At 38.0% G+C, this 19,487-nt stretch overlaps 2 protein-coding genes across 2 annotated transcripts in view; one reads left to right on the top strand and one right to left on the bottom strand.

The window, feature by feature from the left end:
- Positions 1–19,487, top strand: part of LOC114706876 (cytochrome P450 2C70-like) — a 56,345-nt gene that overhangs the window by 11,974 nt on the left and 24,884 nt on the right. The window contains exons 2-3 of the mRNA XM_037206699.1: positions 16,803–16,965; positions 18,904–19,053. Coding sequence (XP_037062594.1) covers positions 16,803–16,965; positions 18,904–19,053 — 313 coding nt within the window. The remainder of the gene's footprint in view (positions 1–16,802; positions 16,966–18,903; positions 19,054–19,487) is intronic.
- LOC114706871 (DNA-directed RNA polymerases I, II, and III subunit RPABC4-like) lies at positions 6,530–6,701 on the bottom strand. The gene has a single exon (XM_037206719.1). It carries the CDS (start codon positions 6,699–6,701, stop codon positions 6,552–6,554), a length of 150 nt encoding a protein of 49 aa, XP_037062614.1. The 3' UTR covers positions 6,530–6,551.

The following is a 19,487-nucleotide window of genomic DNA, read 5'->3' as shown; positions in this document are numbered from 1 at the left end:
CATATATTGAACCATCTCTGCATCTTTGGGATGAAGCCTACTTGATCATGGTGGATGATTTTTTTGGTGTGTTCTTGGATTAAGTTTGTGAGTATTTTATTGAGTATTTTTACATCAATGTTCATGAGGGAATTTGGTCTGTAATTCTATTTCTTTGTTGAGTCTTTGTGTGGTTTGGGTATCAGGGTAACTATAACCTTATGAAATGAATTTTGCTTTGTCCTTCTGTTTCCATTTTGTGCAGTATTTTGAGAAGTATTGATAGTAGCTCTTCTTTGAAAGTCTGGTAGAATTCTGCACTAAAACCACCTACCCCTGGGCCTTTTTTGGGAGACTTTTGATGACTGCTTCTAGTTCTTTCAGGGGTTATAGGTTTATTTAAGTTTTTACTTCTTTACATTTCTTTAGATTTTCAAATTCTATGGAGTACTGGTTTTTGAAGTATGACTTAATGATTCTTTGGATTTCTTTCATGTCAGTTGTTATATACCCCCTTTTGTATGTCTAATTTGTTAATTTGGATAAACTCTTTCTACCTTTAGTTAGTTTGTATAAGGGTTTATCTATCTTGTTGATTTTCTCAAAGAACGAACTCTTTGTTTCATTGATTTTTTGTATTATTCTTTTTGTTTCTATTTTATTGATTTCAGCTCTCAGTTTGATTATTTACTGCCTTCTACTCCTCTTGCATGTGTTTGCTTCTGTTTGTTCAAGAGCTTTTAGGCGTGCTCTTAGGTTGCTAGTATGAAATCTCTCCAAATTGTTTATGAAGGCACTTAGTGCTATGCCCTTTCCTCTTATCACTGATTTCATTGTGTCCCATAAATCTGGGTAAGTTTTACATTAATTTTCATTGAAATCTAGGATGTCTTTAATTTCTTTCTTTTTTCTTCCTTGACCCAGTGGTGATTCAATAGAGAGTTGTTCAGTTTCCATGAATTTTCTGTTGTTGAAATCCAGCTTTAATCCATGGTGATCTGATATGATACAGGGGGTTATTTCAGCTCTCTTGTATCTGTTGAGACCTGTTTTGTGACAAAGTATTTGGTCAGTTTTGGATAATGTTCCATGAGGTACTAAGAAGAATGTATATTCTTTTGTGTTTGGGTAAAATGTTCTGTAGATGTCTGTTAGGTCCATTTGAGACATAACATCTGTCAGTTCCATTATTTGCCTGTTTAGTCTTTCTCTGGATGACCTGTCCAAAGGCGAGGTTTGTGGCATACTGAGGTTTCCCACAATTAATGTGTAAGTTTCAATGTGTGATTTAAGCTTTAGTAATAAATCTTTTACTGTAGACAAATTCCTAAATGGTCTTTTTAATAAAAACCTGGAGCTAGATATTGGTGTAAAAAGCTGAGAGATCTGAAAAGCAGAAAGAAGCCAGCCACATTCTTACCACTTGGAGATCTTCTGCCAAAGAGACCTACTTCCTGTATACCCATGCCTATATGCTTTCTGTTCTGCCTTTCAGTTCCTCTCTCTCTCCAGCTACATTACTTCCTGTCTATTTGTACAGACTTTCAGACCTCTATGGTTAGTGCCTGGCTTTGTTCTCCAGTATGGCCTTGAATTCACAGAGATCCAGACGAATCCCTGCCTCTCAAGTGATAGGATTAAAGGCATGTGCTACCATTGCCTGACTTCTATGCTTGATATGGTGACTGGCTTTTTCCTCTGATCCTCAGATAAACTTTATTGGGGGACACAGATAAAATATCACCACATTTTACAAATGTGGGTTCCCATGTGTTTGGGCAGAGATGTTAAGAATTGCAATGTCCTCTTGGTGAATTTTTTCTTTGATGAGTATGAAATGTCCTTCTTTATGTAGTACAGTAGCTATACCTGTTATAATTTAAGAGTGGCATGAAGGAGTCAAATCATAAAACAGGGCTCATGTGGGAGATTTATCGGGCGAGAGGAGAGAAGAGGCAGAGAAGGGGACAGAGACCAGTCCCTGGGCATGAGAGCAAAGGAAGAGAAAAAGAGAGAGAGAGAGAGAGAGAGAGAGAGAGAGAGAGAGAGAGAGAGAGAGAGAGAGAAAGGAGAAGGCAGAAAGTAAGGGAGGGAGGGAGAGGGAGAGAGGGAGAAAGAAAGAGGGAGAGAGGGAGAGAGAGAGAGAGAGGGAAAGAGACAGAAGAGACAGGAGGTGGGCGAAGCCCACCTTTTTTTTTCTTTTTCTACAGCAGCTTTATTTGCAATAGTTCCAAAAATCCTTTAAGAATTAATGAGGGGGCCGGGCGGTGGTGGCGCATGCCTTTAATTCCAGCACTCAGGAGGCAGAGGCAGGCAGATCTCTGTGAGTTTGAGGCCAGCTTGGGCTACAGAGTGAGTTCCAGGACAGGCTCCAAAGCTAAACAGAGAAACCCTGTCTCAAAAAAAAAAATTAATGAGGGAACAGACTATGATACATCAGTACATCACATCATGGAATATTGTGAAGGAAGCCAAAAGGAAGCAACTTTTTTTTAACTTTATTTTATTTTATTTTAACTTATTACTCAAAGGTTGTTGCATAATTGGAGACTTTTCTACTTTAAACACAAATATTCTTACTCTCCACAGAAAGGCTGATTCTGAATGCCTCATCTGGTGACACCTTTTATAAGGAAATGTAGTGAATGTGCACAGGGGATGTTCTTAGTGGCTACAGCTGAGGAAATATCCTGTCAGGACCTAAGGGCAGGCCAGGAAGATGACTAAATGCTAACATTTGAGTATATCCTCAGCTGTAGCCACTAAGAGCACCCTTGTGGCCATTCACTATGTTTCCATATAAAAGGTAGGCTTTGCCCACCTCTCCTTCTCCCTCTCCTCCATCTCCCCCCTCTCCCCCTCCCCTCCCTCTCCTCCTCCCCCTCTCCCTCTCCCCCTCCTTCCCTCCCTCCCTCCCCTCCCTCCCTCCCTCCCTCCCTCCCTCCCTCCCTCCCTCTCTCTCTGTCTCCCTCCCTCCCTCTCTCTCCCCTTTTGTCTTTCTCTCTCTCTTCCTTCGCTCTCATACTCAGGGACCAGTCTCTGCCCCCTTTTCTCCTCTCCCCTCAATAAACCTCCCACGTGAGCTCTGTTGTATGGTGTGACTCTTTCACACCACTTTTAAATAACAACATTAGCTTGCTTCTTAGGTCCATTTGCTTGGAAAATCTTTTCTCAACCTTTTCCTCTGAGGTAATGTCTATCTTTGGTGTTGAGGTGTTTCTGGTATGCAGCAGAATAATGGATCTTTTTTGTATCCATTCTGTTAGCCTGTGTCTTTATATTGGCAAATTGAGCCCACTGATATTGAGAGATACTAATGACCAATAATTGTTAATTCCTATTATTTTTTTTGTTGTTGTTGGTAGTGTGTGTGTGTGTGTGTGTGTGTGTGTTTCCCTTCTTTGAGTTTTACTGAGGTGAGATTATTTATTGTCTGTATTTTCATGGGTATAGTTAAGCTTCTTAGTTTGGAGGTTTCTTCTTAGTACCTTCTATAGGGGTGGGTTTGTGGATAGACATTGTTTAGGTTTGACTTTGTCATGAAATATCTTGTTTTCTCCATTTATGGTGATTGAAAGTTTTGCTGGGTATAGTAGTCTGAACTGGCATCTGTCATCTCTTAAAGTCTGCAAGACATATGTCCTGGACCTTCTGGGTTTTAGAGTTTCCATTCAGAAGTCAAATGCAATTCTAATAGGTCTGCCTTTAAATATTACTTGGCCTTTTCCTTCATAGTTTTAAATTCTTTTTGTTGTTGTTATTCTGTATGCTTTGTGTTTTGATTATTATGTGGCATACAGACTTTTTTCCTGGTCCAATCTATTTGGTGTTCTGTAAGCTTCTTGCATCTTTATAGGCATGTCTTTTTTTTTAGGTTAGGAAAATTTTCTCAATGATTTTGTTGAATATACTTTCTGTGTTTTAGAGATGGGACTCTTCTCTTTCTCCCATTCTCATCATTCTTAGGTTTGGTCTTTTCATAGTGTCCTTGATTTCCTGGATGTTTTGTGTTAGTTTTTTAGATTTAATCTTTTCTTTGACCAATGAATGTATTTCTTCTATTGTATCTTCATTTCCTGAGCTTCTCTCTTCTATCTCTTGTATTCTGTTGGTGATGCTTGCATCTGTAGTTCTTGTTTGCTTTCTCAGATTTTCCATTGAATTCTCTCCACTTGTGTTTTCTTTATTGTTTCTATTTCCATTTTCAGGTCTTGAACAGTTTCATTCACCTGTTTATTTGCTTTTTCTTGGCTATTTTTGCCAAGAAGAAGATAAACTCCATATGGAGTGTCTTCGATGCCCATCTTTCTCTTTGAAATAAATCAGTGCTGCCAGGAGCAGATGTGTCTCACTGTCCAGAAAGTCTAAGTTTTAAAAACATTTTAAATGCCATATTCTGTAAGTCTTTGAATTGTTTGAAGATTACCTACCTAACTGAATTATATCTTTGTATACCTAAAAAACTTAACATGACCAAAAGTTTGACTATCATAGAAGATTAATTATTAATCTGTATTTCTTAATTACCCTTTACAATTTAAATGAGTTACATAAACATAATACCTTAAACGAGAATATAACAAAATCAACTCTAAATTTGTATCAATAAACTAAAATCCATAGCAGTGTAAAACATTTTTAAACAAGTTGTTACTTTTTAAAAGTTGGTTCATTAATCTACCTATTCAATAATATCTATATTTTACCTTTCTATACCATATCCCCCTTTCTTGTTTTAGAAAGAGATTGACTGTGATCAATAACAATTTGTAACCAACAACCTAAACAAAGACAAACATCCATAATCCATTTATTGGGAATGTGGGTGTAGTTTTCTAGGCTACTTCCCTCTGATAAAGAGTGCTGTATTCTTATGGGAATCCTGAGAATATAAAGTCCTGACTGGAATAGTCTGTGAGGCTGCTTTGTCTGAGCCAGTTGCCTTGAAGTTAATTTTGGATATTGGATGATCTGGGCCATGGTATCAATGGAGACCTTTCAGGGGGTCTTGACTTCTCAAACCATATTTGCTAGAAGCAATCCATAGGTTCTTATTTTCTGTGGAAACAAAAGCAGAACCTCTTTTCCAAAGCAACATATCCTTAGACATAGATTTTGAAATCATGATATATTTAAAATATACATAATGATTTAACTCAGCAGCCTTTTCAATCAAATGTCTCTCCATAGTTAAAAATACCAAAGACAGCATAATCCAGACTCTCTGTGTGATATCCATCTTTATGTGGCTTATTTTTTATATTACCTTTACTGTCTGTTTAAAGACTTTATTTTTTACTTTAATCCCAGCACTTGGGAGGCAGAGCCAGGCAGATCTTTGTGAGTTCGAGGCCAGCCTGGGATACCAAGTGAGCTCCAGGAAAGGCACAAAGCTACATAGAGAAACCCTGTCTCGAACCCCCCTTTCCCCCCAAAAAAAAGGGAAAAAAGACTTTATTTTTTAAAACCATTTCTTTATATAACTATCTATAGCTTGGAATTTTACAGGTTCCCTCTGCCATCCCTTTGCAATGGTCTTACAGATCTTAACTTAAGAAAAAGAAAGTTTACATTTCAGCAAGAGTTTTGAATATCAATGACATTTAATGGGGAACATTTTTTTAAAAATGAGAACCAAGGGAGGGGGAAGAAATCAAAGAACTAGACATCAATAATATACATTTAGCCATACTAATTTTACATAATCCTTTTGGTTTAGAAAATTTTAATAACATGAGACAAACCAGTAACAAATAAATTTTCCATTTGTTATAACAAAATTTTCCTAAGTGGGTGGTAGACACTATCTGGACCCTTTATCCAGTACATATCACAGCTTTCCCATTGTTGCATAGGTGCACTCATTCCTGATTCTTAGTTTTTACCCTTTATACCACAGTTTTCTCTCAAAACCTTGAGGCCTTATTAATATGGCTGATTTGCATACAACCTGGTGGGAGGAGAGCCTGGGTACTCAGGTGAAGGTCCAATGACCTTGCTTGTCGTCTTCATTTTGAAGGAACATTAACTTTTAAGAGTTTCATCTCTGATTATTTTAAGCAGGTGTATCTGGAATTATCATTCAGATTTTAGTCAGAGGGTTTTGTTTTATTTGATAATCAGTTATGTGTTTGCAGATGGAGGCAGATAAGTGAAAAGCTTAATAAGTTTTTTTATTATAATGTCATTAAGTTGGAGAATGATATAATTATCTGTAACATAGAGGCCATAAAACAGAAAACTATTAAAAACCAGATGTCTACAGGAACTCAGAAAATGTTGACATCATTGTTTTTGTTTTCTTTGTGGATTTTAAGCTATATTCAATAAGCTTTCAAATCTTAATTTACAGAAAGTTAATATTTTAGATGTTTTAAAGCACATACCATTTTTTAAAACAAAATTCCTTTATACAAAGTATCAAAATACAATTACATTTCTAAAATGAAACCATAGGTTTACAGTTGTAGTCATAAGTAAGCTAAGTCAAAAGCTGTACAAGAAACATCAATGGGCAAATGAAGACACTCCTGAATTCCCACTTTTCATCGAGCATCAAAGACCACCAATCTTTAAGTCCTCTTCTTGTACATTATTCTGTATCCACATTCTCTGCATCTGATTGGATCCCTGGACTTTATTTTATTTTCGGTGTGACACTCTCCACAAATATTTCTCATCGGCTGCTGCTTTGGGAGCTGAACGTCTTTCTCAGTGTCCATTGTTAGTGCCTCGGCAGCTCAAAGAAGCTTCTCTGTGCATGCAACCCCGAGTTTTCTCTTGGGCTGTTTTGATTTTATTTTTGCTCTAGAGTCAGATGGCCTTCTGACTTAGGACAGAGATATTGGAGGAAACTTTTAAGCAAACACCTTTGGACTGTGAGAGGTTAGGTATTACATAACTCCAGAGCAAGCTTTTTAATATCATAGATCAGTGTAAAACAATATTTCAATATTATCCATACTGGAAAGAAACATGAATCCTTGCAAAACTGAATCTAGTGACCAGCAAGGTCTTGAGACCAGAGAAAGCAGAGAACAAAGAAGGTTTAGAGATAAAACATTCTGGGCACAGGACAGCTGTAAATGCAGAGAGCAGTAGGTGATGGAAAAGGGGGCCTATGGTGCACTCTAGGACTGTGTTCTGGGGACACCCACATTGTCACAGCCTAGTGGCATGGGAATTGGCAACAGCCAGAGCTCCATGGTCAGAGAGAGGAGCCAGCTAGGAGATAGAGGAAGCAGGGAAAAGACATTCTTCAGATGCAAAGCCAGGGAAAATTATTGCAAACAAGTGGGCATAGGGAGTAGACTGCAGCAAGCCAGTGTGTGTGTGTGTGTGTGTGTGTGTGTGTGTGTGTGTGTGTGTGTGAGAGAGAGAGAGAGAGAGAGAGAGAGAGAGAGAGAGAGAGAGAGAGAGAGAGAGAGAGAGAGAGAGAGAGAGAGAGAAACTCAATGGGCAGAGCTAGACTGGAGGCAATCAAGAGCAGTCTGCCTTTTGGAAATCCTGAAAATGTAGCATACAGCTCAGAGGTGATTGGGCTGGGTTCAGTCTGTCATCCCTGCAACAAACTTGAAAACATAAGTATAACAGAAAAGACAACAGCATGAAAAGACAATATGACAATGGAATCAGAGAGACCAAATAAATTCTATCATGTGGTAGACACCTTCATTCACATACCAAAACCAGAAGAACAGGAGGGAATCACCTCTGTAATGAAAACTGGGCCTATGATTGTGTCCAATCTCACCTTTCTCTCTCCAAATGTCTGGACTCCAAAAAAGAACAGAACAATTAATTCACTTATATGTCAGAGCTTCAGAATCATGTTACCTGGAAAATTTTACTTTTGTTTTTCTTTCAATTTGCAAATGTAGAGTAATTGAAATCTAGGTTCCCTGGGCCTATTAAGCCCACCTTTGATTTGCTCCCTCTGGGTCCTATCCCCTATTAGCAGCCTTTAATTTGTGGTAGCCTTGTAGTCTGGGCTTCAGGACATATAAGTCTACCAGGGCCTCTCCCAAACTCAAGGCCTTAAGTCTAGTGTCTCCTAAGGATATTGCTGGGGCACTCAACTGTTGTGGAGTTTGTGACCCCTGGAAAAAGACCATAGACTCAATCCAAGTATAATTGAAAGATTTAAAAATTAGCTGCTAGAAAGACAATAACTATAAAGTTGAATCTCAGGCATGCTGTGAAGGAGGGGATAAGAATTTTTTTTTGTGGTCTGATTGTTCTTTATTTTACATCTAGAATCCACCAATGAGTGAGTACATACCATAACTGTCTTTCTGGGTTTGGGTTACCTCACTCAGGATGATTTTTTCTAGTTCCATCCATTTGCCTGCAAATTTCATGCTTTCATTGTTTTTCTCTGCTGAGTAGTACTCCATTGTGTATATGTACCACATTTTTTTCATCCATTCTTCCGTTGATGGGCATCTAGGTTGTTTCCAGGTTCTGGCTATTACAAATAGTGCTGCTATGAACATAGCTGAGCATGTATCTTTATGGTATAAATCAGCATTCCTTGGGTAGATGCCCAAGAGTGGGATGGCTGGGTCTTGAGGTAGTTCGATTCCTAATTTTCTGAGAAACCGCCATACTGATTTCCACAGTGGTCGTACAAGTTTACATTCCCACCAACAGTGGAGGAGTGTTCCCTTTGCTCCACATCCTCTCCAACATTGCTGTCATTGGTGTTTTTGATCGTAGCCATTCTAACAGGTGTAAGGTGGTATCTCAGAGTCGTTTTGATTTGCATTTCTCTGATGATTAAGGATGTTGAGCATTTCTTTAAATGTCTTTCAGCCATTTGTAGTTCTTGTTTTGTGAATTCTCTGTTTAGCTCTTCAGCCCATTTTTTAATTGGACTGTTCAGTGCTTTGATATCTAGTTTCTTGAGTTCTTTATATATTGTGGAGATCAATCCTCTGTCAGATGTGGGGTTGGTGAAGATCTTTTCCCAATCTGTTGGCTGTCTTTTTGTCTTATTGACTGTGTCTTTTGCCCTGCAAAAGCTTCTCAGTTTCGAGAGGTCCCATTTATTAATGGTTGTGCTCAGGGTCTGTGCTGTCGGTGTTTTATTTAGGAAATGGTCTCCGGTGCCAATGCGTTCAAGAGTGCTTCCTATTTTCTTTTCTATTAAGTTTAGTGTAACTGGATTTATGTTTAGGTCTTTGATCCACTTGGACTTGAGTTTTGTGCATGGTGACAGATATGGATCTATTTGTAATCTTTTACATATTGACATCCAGTTATGCCAGCACCATTTGTTGAAGATACTTTCTTTGTTCCATTGTATAGTTTTGGCTCCTTTGTCAAAAACCAGGTGTTCATATGTGCATGGATTAATGTCAGGGTCTTCAATTCGATTCCATTGGTCCGTATGTCGGTTTTTATACCAGTACCAAGCTGTTTTTATTACTATAGCTCTATAGTAGAGTTTGAGGTCCGGGATGGTGATGCCTCCAAGGGTTGCTTTATCGTATAGGATTCTTTTAGCTATCCTGGGTCTTTTGTTTTTCCATATAAAGTTGAGTATTTTTCTTTCCAAGTCTGTGAAGAATTGTGTTGGGATTTTGATGGGGATTGCATTGAATCTGTAGATTGCTTTTGGTAAGATTGCCATTTTTACTATGTTAATCCTACCTATCCATGAGCATGGGAGATCCTTCCATTTTCTGATATCTTCTTCAATTTCTTTCTTTAGAGATTTAAAGTTCTTATCAAAAAGGTCTTTCACTTGTTTAGTTAGTGTTATCCCAAGGTATTTTATATTATTTGTGGCTATTGTAAAGGGTGATGTTTCTCTGACTTCTTTCTCAGCCCTTTTATCATTTGTGTATAGGAGGGCTACTGATTTTTTTGAGTTGATCTTGTATCCTGCCACTTTACTGAAGGAGTTTATCAGCTTTAGGAGTTCCCTGGTAGAGGTTTTGGGGTCACTTATGTATACTATCATATCATCTGCAAATAGTGAAAGTTTGACTTCTTCCTTTCCAATTTGTATCCCTTTGATCTCCTTTTGTTGTCTTATTGCTCTAGCTAAAACTTCTAGTACTATATTGAATAAATATGGGGAGAGTGGACAGCCTTGTCTTTTTCCTGAATTTAGTGGTATCGCTTTGAGTTTCTCTCCATTTAATTTGATGTTTGCTGTTGGCTTGCTATAAATTGCTTTTATTATGTTAGAAATGTTCCTTGTATTCCTAATCTTTCTAAGACCTTTATCATGAAGGGGTGTTAGATTTTGTCAAAGGCTTTTTCAGCATCTAAGGAGATGATCATGTGGTTTTTTTCTTTCAGTTTGTTTATATGTGTATTACATTGACTGATTTCCATATGTTGAACCATCCTTGCATCCCTGGGATGAATCCTACTTGGTCGTGATGGATGATTGTTTTGATGTATTCTTGGATTCGGTTTGCCAATATTTTGTTGAGTATTTTTGCATCAATGTTCATGAGGGAGATTGGTCTGTAGTTCTCTTTCTTTGTTGCTTCTTTGTGTGGTTTGGGTATCAGGGTAATTGTAGCCTCATAAAAAGAGTTTGGTAGTGTTCCTTCTGTTTCTATTGTGTGGAACACTTTGAAGAGGATTGGTATTAGTTCTTCTTTGAAAGTCTGGTAGAATTCTGCACTGAAACCATCTGGTCCTGGGCTTTTTTTGGTTGGGAGACTTTTGATGACTGTTTCTATTTCTTTAGGGGCTATTGGTCTATTTAAATGGTTTATCTGGTCTTGATTTAATTTTGGTATGTGGTATTTATCCAGAAAATTGTCCATTTCTTCCTGGTTTTCCATTTTTGTGGAGTACAGGTTTTTGAAGTATGATCTGATGATTCTCTGGATTTCCTCATTGTCTGTTGTTATGTCTCCCTTTTCATTTCTGATTTTGTGAATTTGGGTGCTCTCTCTTTGCCTTTTGGTTAATTTGGCTAGTGGTTTGTCTATCTTGTTGATTTTTTCAAAGAACCAACTCTTTGTTTCATTGATTTTTTGTATTGTTCTCTTGTTTTCTATTTCGTTGATTTCAGCCCTCAATTTGATTATTTCCTGGCATCTATTTCTCCTGGGTGAGTTTGTTTCTTTTTGTTCTAGAGCTTTCAGTTGTGCTGTTAATTCATTGGTATGGGATTGCTCCATCTTCTTTATGTGTGCATTTAGAGCTATGAATTTTCCTCTTAGCACTGCTTTCATAGTGTCCCATAAGTTTGGGTATGTTGTACTTTCATTTTCATTGAATTCTAGGAACTCTTTAATTTCTGTTTTTATTTCTTCCTTGACCCATTGATGTTTCAGGTGAGCATTATTCAGTTTCCATGAGTTTGTGGGTTTTCTATAATTTTTGTTGTTATTGAGTTCTAACTTTAAGGCATGGTGGTCTGATAAGATACAGGAGGTTATTCCAATTTTTTTGTATCTGTTGAGATTTGTTTTGTGTCCAAGCATGTGGTCAATTTTTGAGAAGGTTCCATGGGGTGCTGAGAAGAAGGTATATTCTTTTGGGTTAGGATGGAATCTTCTGTAGATATCCATTAGGTCAATTTGAGTCATAACATCTGTTAGGTCCTTTATTTCTTTGTTAAGTTTCAGTCTGGTAGATCTATCTTTTGGTGAGAGTGGTATGTTAAAATCTCCCACTACTAATGTGTGGGGTTTGATGTGCGTTTTAAACTTTAGTAGTGTTTCTTTTATGATGTGGGTGCTTTTGTATTTGGAGCATAAATGTTTAGAATCCAGACTTCATCTTGGTGGATTTTTCCCGTGATGAATATGTAATGTCCATCCTGGTCTCTTTTGATTGATTTTAGTTTGAAGTCTATTTTATTAGATATTAGGATAGCTACACCAGCTTGTTTCTTAGTTCCATTTTCTTGGAAAGCCTTTTCCCAGCCCTTTACCCAGAGGTAGTGTCTGTCTTTGGAGTTAAGGTGTGTTTCTTGTATGCAGCATATGGATGGGTCCTGTTTTCTTATCCATTCTGTTAGCCTGTGTCTTTTTATAGGTGAGTTGAGACCATTGATATTGATGGATATTAATGACCAGTGATTGTTAATTCCTGTTATTTTTTTGGTTGTGTTGTGTTGTCCTTCTGTGGTGTATGTTGGTGTAAGATTATCTATTGCTTGATTTTTCATGGATGTGTTTAACTTCTTTGGGTTGAATTTTCCCTTCTAGTGCTTTCTGTAGGGCTGGGTTTGTGGACAGGTATTGATTTAATCTGGTTTTATCCTGGAATATTTTGTTTACTCAGCCTATGGTGATTGAGAGTTTTGCTGGGTATAATAGTCTGGGTTGGCATCCGTGGTCTCTTAGTGTCTGCATGAGGTTTGTCCATGATCTTCTAGCTTTCATAGTCTCTATTGAGTAGTCTGGTGTTATTCTGATGGGTTTGCCTTTATATGTTACTTGGTCCTTTTCCTTTGCAGCTCTTAATATTTTTTCTTTATTCTGTGTGTTTAGTGTTTTGATTATTATGTGGCGAGGGAACTTTTTTTTGGGTCCAGCCTATTTGGTGTTTTGTAAGCTTCTTGTATCTTCATAGGTATTTCTTTCTTTAGGTTAGGAAAGTTTTCTTCTATGATTTTGTTGAATATATTTTCTGTGCCTTTGAGTTGGTATTCTTCTCCTTCTTATATCCCTATTATTCTTAGGTTTGGTCTTTTCATGGTGTCCCAAATTTCCTGGATGTTTTGTGTTAGGACTTTTTTGTCTTTATTGTTTTCTTTGACTGACGAATCTATTTTCTCTATCGTGTCTTCAGTGTCAGAGATTCTCTGTTCCATCTCTTGCAATTGGTTGGTTATGCTTGTTTCTGTAGTTCCTGTTCGTTTAGTCAGGGTTTCTATTTCCAGCATTCCCTCAGCATGTGTTTTCTTTATTGTCTCAAATTCATTTTTCAGATCTTGGAATGTTTCTTTCATCTGTTTAATTGCTTTTTCTTGGCTTGATTTGATTTCTTCCCATTTTTTGTTCGTTTTCTCTTCCATTTCTTTAAGGGAGTTTTTTATTTCCTCTTTAATGGAGTTTTTCGTTTCCTCTTTAAGGGAAGTTTTTATTTCCACTTTAAGGGAGTTTTTTATTTCCTCTTTAAGGAAAGTTTTTATTTCCTCTTTAAGGTAGTTTTTCATTTCCTCTTTAAGGAAAGTTTTTATTTCCTCATTGAGGGAATGTTTTATTTCTTCTTTAAGGGCCTCTATCATCTTCTTAAAGTCATTTTTAGGGTTGATTTCTTCTGTTTCTTCTGTCATGGTATGTTTAGGTCTTGCAGGTGTAGAATCACTAGGTTCTGATGTTGCCATATAGGTCTTTATGTTGTTGCCTCTATTTTTGCACTGGCGTCTACTCATCTCTTCCTCTGTGCGATGCAGGTGGTGTCTGCGTCTGAGAGTGCCTCTCTTGTTCTAATTTTTAGTCTTGGTTTAGTAGTGGTTCTTGGTTAAATTGGTGCTATTGGGCTATTTCTTCAGGGCAGCTGATTTCAATCGGTGAATTATATACTTATGATTCTGGTGATCTGGTTTGGTGTCTGGGTAGCGCCTTCTTCTGTGTTCCCAGGTCATGTTTTGTTCATTTGTCAACTCCTCAGCTGATCTTGTTTCTTCAGACTTTAAACTGTAGGCATCTGAATCCTCTCCCAGATGGGTTTCAGCTGAGCAGGGTAGTCTCACCAACACCTCCAAGTTGTTGGGTTTCACAGGATCAGCAGCTGGGCCCTGGGTTGTCCTCAGAAGGAGTGTTCAGATTCGTTCTGGTTCTGACCCACGGAGATAGCTTCTTCCCCAGATGTTGGGGTTAGGGGTGTCCCTGTTCCAAGCTGAGTCTGCTTGTCTTTGTCCCTGGGCCTGTCTACCTCTGCGGTCTGCCGCCGGGCCTGTATGTCCCTGTCAGCTGCCGCTGGGTCTGTCTGTTTCTGGGGGCTGCCACCGGGCCTGAATGTCTCTGCGGGCTGCAGCTGGGACTGAATATCCCTGTTGGCCGCTGCCGCCGGGACTGAATGTCCCTGTCGGCAGCTGTCGCCGGGGCCCATTTACCTCAGCGGGCCGCCTCTGGGCCCATCTACCTTTGTGGGCCGCCTCTGGGCCTGAATGTCTATGCTGGCTACCGCCGGGTCTGAATGTCCCTGTCGGCCGCTGCCGCCGGGCCCGTTTACCTCCTTTTTTTTGTTTTGTTTAGGTTTTTTGTTTGTTTGTTTGTTTGTTTTGTTTTTCGAGACAGGGTTTCTCTGTGTAGCTTTGCGCCTTTCCTGGAACTCGCTCTGTAGCCCAGGCTGGCCCAAGAATTTTTTTTTAAATGTAAAAACTGCAAGGTCATTAATATCTATGCATGCAAGCAAAAATTGGTCTCTTCTGCCAAGTTAAGAGGTTAAGGTGACTCAAAACAACATTTAGGTATTCACATAAGGAAGTTACAATCTTCCCAAAAGCAGTTAGTCATATCATAACAAATAATATGGTCACAACTGTAAATTTCTGGGATGGGGGTTCACTGAGTCAGGGTTCCTGGGAACTTACCTTTTCAGGGACTGGAGTGAGAGACAAGTGGCTAGTGGGTACCAAGATGGATTCCTAGTATAAAACGGAGTTTCTTTTGCCATCACACTTAGTACTAAATAATATATGCTCCTAAATTCCATTCAGATGTTGCCAGGGGCCAAGAAGAAAAGCTTGACACTTGGGGTTTCAACTGATTAGTTTTGATCACTTGTCTTAAAAGAAGTGTAGGTATAGAAGTTAACAGTATGACAAGGAAAGGTATTTTAATATTACTATAGCCAGTCTGACAGAGATCCAGGAGCTTTCTTTGGGTTGACAGTTTTGAGGTTTTTTTACAGGTGAGAAAAACAAAGGCAGGCTTGAGGGGTTTTAACATCACTGTGTTATTTATCAGTGTTGAGGAAATTTCTGGTTCCTGAGGGTAGGGGATGAAAATTGACTTTAATTTTTTTTTTTTTTTTTGTTCAAGAAGTTGCTAAACTGCTCAGGGGCGATCTCCTGGGATTCTGGATGGGGTACTTTGGCTGCCATGATGTGGCCACTCTTGTTTAGGGGTGTACTCTTCATAGAGTGAGCTGTCTGTAGAGAACTGCTGTTCCTGGTGGTTTAGGATAATAACTAGAGGCTTCCAGGGTCACTGTAGAGGCTCTATAACAGAACCTGTGAGCTTGAAAAGACCTTAGTCATGTCTATGGCTTCAACCTTGAAGCAGGAGGATTGGCCACTTCAGATAAACACTTGAATGCTTACCTATCCTTCAGGTAGAGACCAAGAGGAATTGAACCACAGTTTAAGGTAAAGGGAGCAGGTACATACCGAAGGCAGAGTGTTAAGTTTTTTACTGTGGTTAGTTCTTCATCAGGTATCTGAAGGCCCAAGAGAAGAGTGATTGTGTGTGTATATGATGTGTATGCATGCATATGTGTGCGGATATGTGTGTTTGAGTGGGTGCACGTGTGTCACATTGAGGAGCAGTCAGCAGACAATCTTGGGTACCTGTCCTATTTTGAATCTTTTGTCCTATTGTTGACTTTGAGACAGTACCTTTGTCACTGGTGTGTATCAGTCACTGCTGTGTATCTCTGGCTCAATGGCTGTGAGTTTCTGGGGATTCTCCTCTTTTTTCGTGTTGTGGGAGTGATTTGACTGCATGCGTCTGTGACTGTGTTCTGCTTTATGTGAGCACAGCAAGTGCTTTATACATGAAACCATTTCTCCAGCCCAAGAATGATAAAACATTTTTTAAGACAAATCTGAGCAGCTGGCCAAGTCTTGCTCTGCATAATACTAGAAGGAAATGGGATCCAGGAGGTGATTTTTGACACTGTCTGGGGCAGAACAGTCTCTGTTCACATCCTGTCCAAGGTCCCTTTTCAGTAAAGCAATTATTCTCTGATGATCTGCAGTTTAAATGGAACTGTGTTCACGTATATAAATCTCTTGATTTATAAGTTCTCAAGTCTACATTTTCCTAGAGTAAAAATTGATTTGAAGCCAAGGACATAACTAAGGATTTAGGAGTTTTGAGTTATTATCACATTTTCTGGATAATGAGTCAATGACTGCTGTATCATTGATTCAAGTGGCAGTCATTCACTGAAGCCTAAAGGAATGACCAGAAATATATCTTTTCTTTGAGACAGCCAGTCACTAGAGCACTTACTGCCCCTATATAGCTCCTTGTTCTTGGGCTGGTATACATCATGACTTGGGGAAAGTTTTAAAATCTTTCTGAGCTTTAATTTTTGTTTCTTTAACATGTAATTATCCTCACAGGTTACTTGACTTTGCTTGCATTCAACAGTGATGAATAGTTGCTTGGCATCAGATACCATGCTCTGTGCATGCAGCTGAATTTAAGGACAATTAGAATGTATAAAGCCTTATAGAAGGTACAGTCTGGAGATCAGGAATGCCCTTCCTTCTGTATTCTAAATACTGTTAAAACTCAGAGACCTCACCATAAATGATGACATGGAAAATGGATGACAGAAGATGATTATTATTTTATAGGTGGGGTAACAGAGAATGATACCCTGTACTCAGGAAAAAAAAAACATATCATGTATTGCAAGATCAGGCAGGAAAAGAAATGTGATATAAATGTATGTTTGACAGGGAAAGGTAAAAATGAAATTTGAACAAATATGTTGCATAGAATAGTAGTAACAGCAATGTTAGAACATAATCACTATGGCTGTTTAAGTGAAGTTTCTTATTAAATTACTGGGTCTAAAGATAATTAGTGCACAAATATTAAAATGTCTCTTCATTATGAATGAAAGTATTTCTGTCATGATCAGCCCTGCTCTGTTTCCAGCTAGCAGAAGAGTATGGCCCCGTGTTCACTGTGTATCTGGGCATGAAGCCCACGGTGGTGCTGCATGGATATGAAGTACTGAAGGAAGCTTTGATTGACCGGGGAGATGAGTTTTCTGGCAAAATGCAATCATCATTATATCGTGAAGTCAGCCAAGAGTTAGGTATGGCTCTGTGTTGGGGCACATCCTGAAGTTATATAGATAAGGAAACTGAGAAACTAGAAACAGAAAAAATGAGGTATTGTTTTTAAGATTCTGGCTTCTTTTACTTGAAAGAATAACTTACAGTTTCCTCCATTTTGCTGTAAACGTGATTTCATTTTTCTTTATGTTTGGACAAATTTTGATTCACACACACTAGTAGATTTTAATGGCATTTTGTATTCTATTTCAGTACACAGATACAGCATCCATTGTCCATTTATGAATTCATGTTCTTTTTTCTTACCTTTTGCCATCCCCCATTCCCTCTAGTGATTGCTAATGAAATTAGCATGAACCCATTTTCTAAACTGATTAACATTATACACACTGTCCTCATGAAAGATTAGTTCGAACTTGTGACTAAGGCATAGTATTTTATGTTACACGCAGTAAACATAATGATAAAGATACTGAGACAAATGAAAGGAAAAGTGACAAAATATCCAAGTCATCAAATATTATGCCTTGTGTACTGAAGCATGAGTCTATAGTGATTTTAAAAATGTGTATAGCATGGTAACTAGTATAGATATGAATATTTTATAGCCTGTGATATGGATTTAGATCAGTGGTTATCAACCTGGGAGTTGTGATCCATTTGTGGGTCAAATATCAGGCATCCTTTATATCAGATATTTACATTACAATTAATAACAGTAGAAAAATTACAGTTATAAAATAGCAATGAAGTAATTTTATGATTGGTTGTCACCACAACATGAGGAACTGTCTTAAAGGGTCATAACAACTGGAAGGTTGAGAACCACTGATCCAGATGATTTTAAAAATGTGTGTGGTGTGGGAACCTTATAGATACAAATATTTCCAGACTTGTATCCAGTCTTTTATTTAAAAAAAATCATGAGTAATATTTGAATATAGTGTAATGGGAAAGAAAGCATAGCCATACTCCTTTAAGAGAGGTCCACAGGGACACTCAGTATTTATGTAGTGCATTGATATTGTAAATGTTTTTTCCTGTAAATCATTTCTAAGACTTTATTAACATAATCATAACATTTCTCCCTTCTTTTTCCTCCCTCAAACACCTAGCAAAGAAGCCAGAAGCTGAAAACTGATAGTTAGAAACTAAATGTATGCTAGTTATTGGTTTTTGGAGCTGATATAAAGATGTTCAGTTTTCTGATAGAGCACTGGGTGCCCGCAAAAGTGACAAGGGATCTTTAGTTCTCTGCATTGTTCTCTAAGACTCTTCCTTGACAATCTTTGGTTTTTAAATAAGCTTATCTTGTACCTTGATCATGTTTAAATTTAGAGAATTCATGTTGAAATTTCTAGATGCAAGGGTAACACAATACATGAAAAGTTTAAGCAAGCAGAGAGTGAATGTTAAATACAAAGAGCAATCCTTCAGTTACTATCTCCCTTATCCAGGAACATAGTTTTATCAGAAAACTTCCAATGCAGAAGTCTTGCACTCTTACCCCATCTCTGCTCCATGCTAGGCAACCACTTCACTACCCAAACATATTTCAGTATTCACTTCTCTGGAGAATTACCTCTTGATGATTTTTTAAAATTTACATACAATCTGAAAAGTTAGCCCTGACTTGGTCTCACTAAAATTTATTATCTGTGTGATCATAAAGGAAGCATTTTGCTTTCATGGTCTACATCATTGTCAGCAAAATGGAGGAGACCAAAGATTCACAGAATTATGCTGAGGTTTTGAGATGTTAATGGGGGACACAAGGTTTTCAGTATTTGAAATCTAGAATCCTGGTAATGAAACACTAGTTTGTGTTAAGAGAGGTATCAGGTAGGTGAGTCTGACAAAACCTTGTCTTCTATGCCTGAATAGGAGTCAGTATTATTTCCCGAGATGAATACTCTCAACTAGAATTCATGATAATAGATTTTCTTTTATCCCAACAGGAATCATTTTCAGCAATGGAGAAATATGGAAGCAAACACGGCGTTTCTCCCTCACAGTCTTACGGTCTATGGGGATGGGAAAGAAAAGTATTGAAGACCGAATTCAGCAGGAAGTACTTTGTCTGGTGAAAGCATTGAGAAAAACCAATGGTGCATTTCTATTTCTGTAATCAACAGATAGGGAAGAAGAGCTATGGCAAACAGGCTGTTTATAAAAGTCATGGAGTCAGAAGTATAATTGAAGGTTACTCTTCTTACATGACAACATTAAGAAATAAATTAGTTATGATGCCAGTTTTTCCAAGACCCATGCTGACTAACTTTTGCCCAGTTAACTTTCAGTATTATCCATAGTTCTTGTTTTCATTTGATTATGGAAAGAGAGAAAGCTACATAAAATGAAATATTTTTAAAGTTATACATAAAAGTAGCACAGAAAATTAACCTTACATTAGTAGGCTCTATCTAGTAACAGGACCACATGTAACTGCAGGAGGTAGTTGGAAAAGTTACTATGAACACAGGAAGGAAAACATGCATTTTGGTTACATTAGTTTTGAAAAGTAAGAAAGCTGTCAATTAAT

The sequence above is a fragment of the Peromyscus leucopus genome, chromosome 1 (genome assembly GCF_004664715.2).
Source record: "Peromyscus leucopus breed LL Stock chromosome 1, UCI_PerLeu_2.1, whole genome shotgun sequence".
NCBI lineage: Eukaryota > Metazoa > Chordata > Mammalia > Rodentia > Cricetidae > Peromyscus > Peromyscus leucopus.
Note: the sequence above shows the minus strand (reverse complement) of the source record. Positions and strands in the feature narration are given on the sequence as shown.

Excerpts from the sequence above, each read along its gene's own strand:
- LOC114706871 (XM_037206719.1), bottom strand. The coding sequence starts at position 6,701 with ATGGACACTGAGAAAGACGTTCAGCTCCCAAAGCAGCAGCCGATGAGA.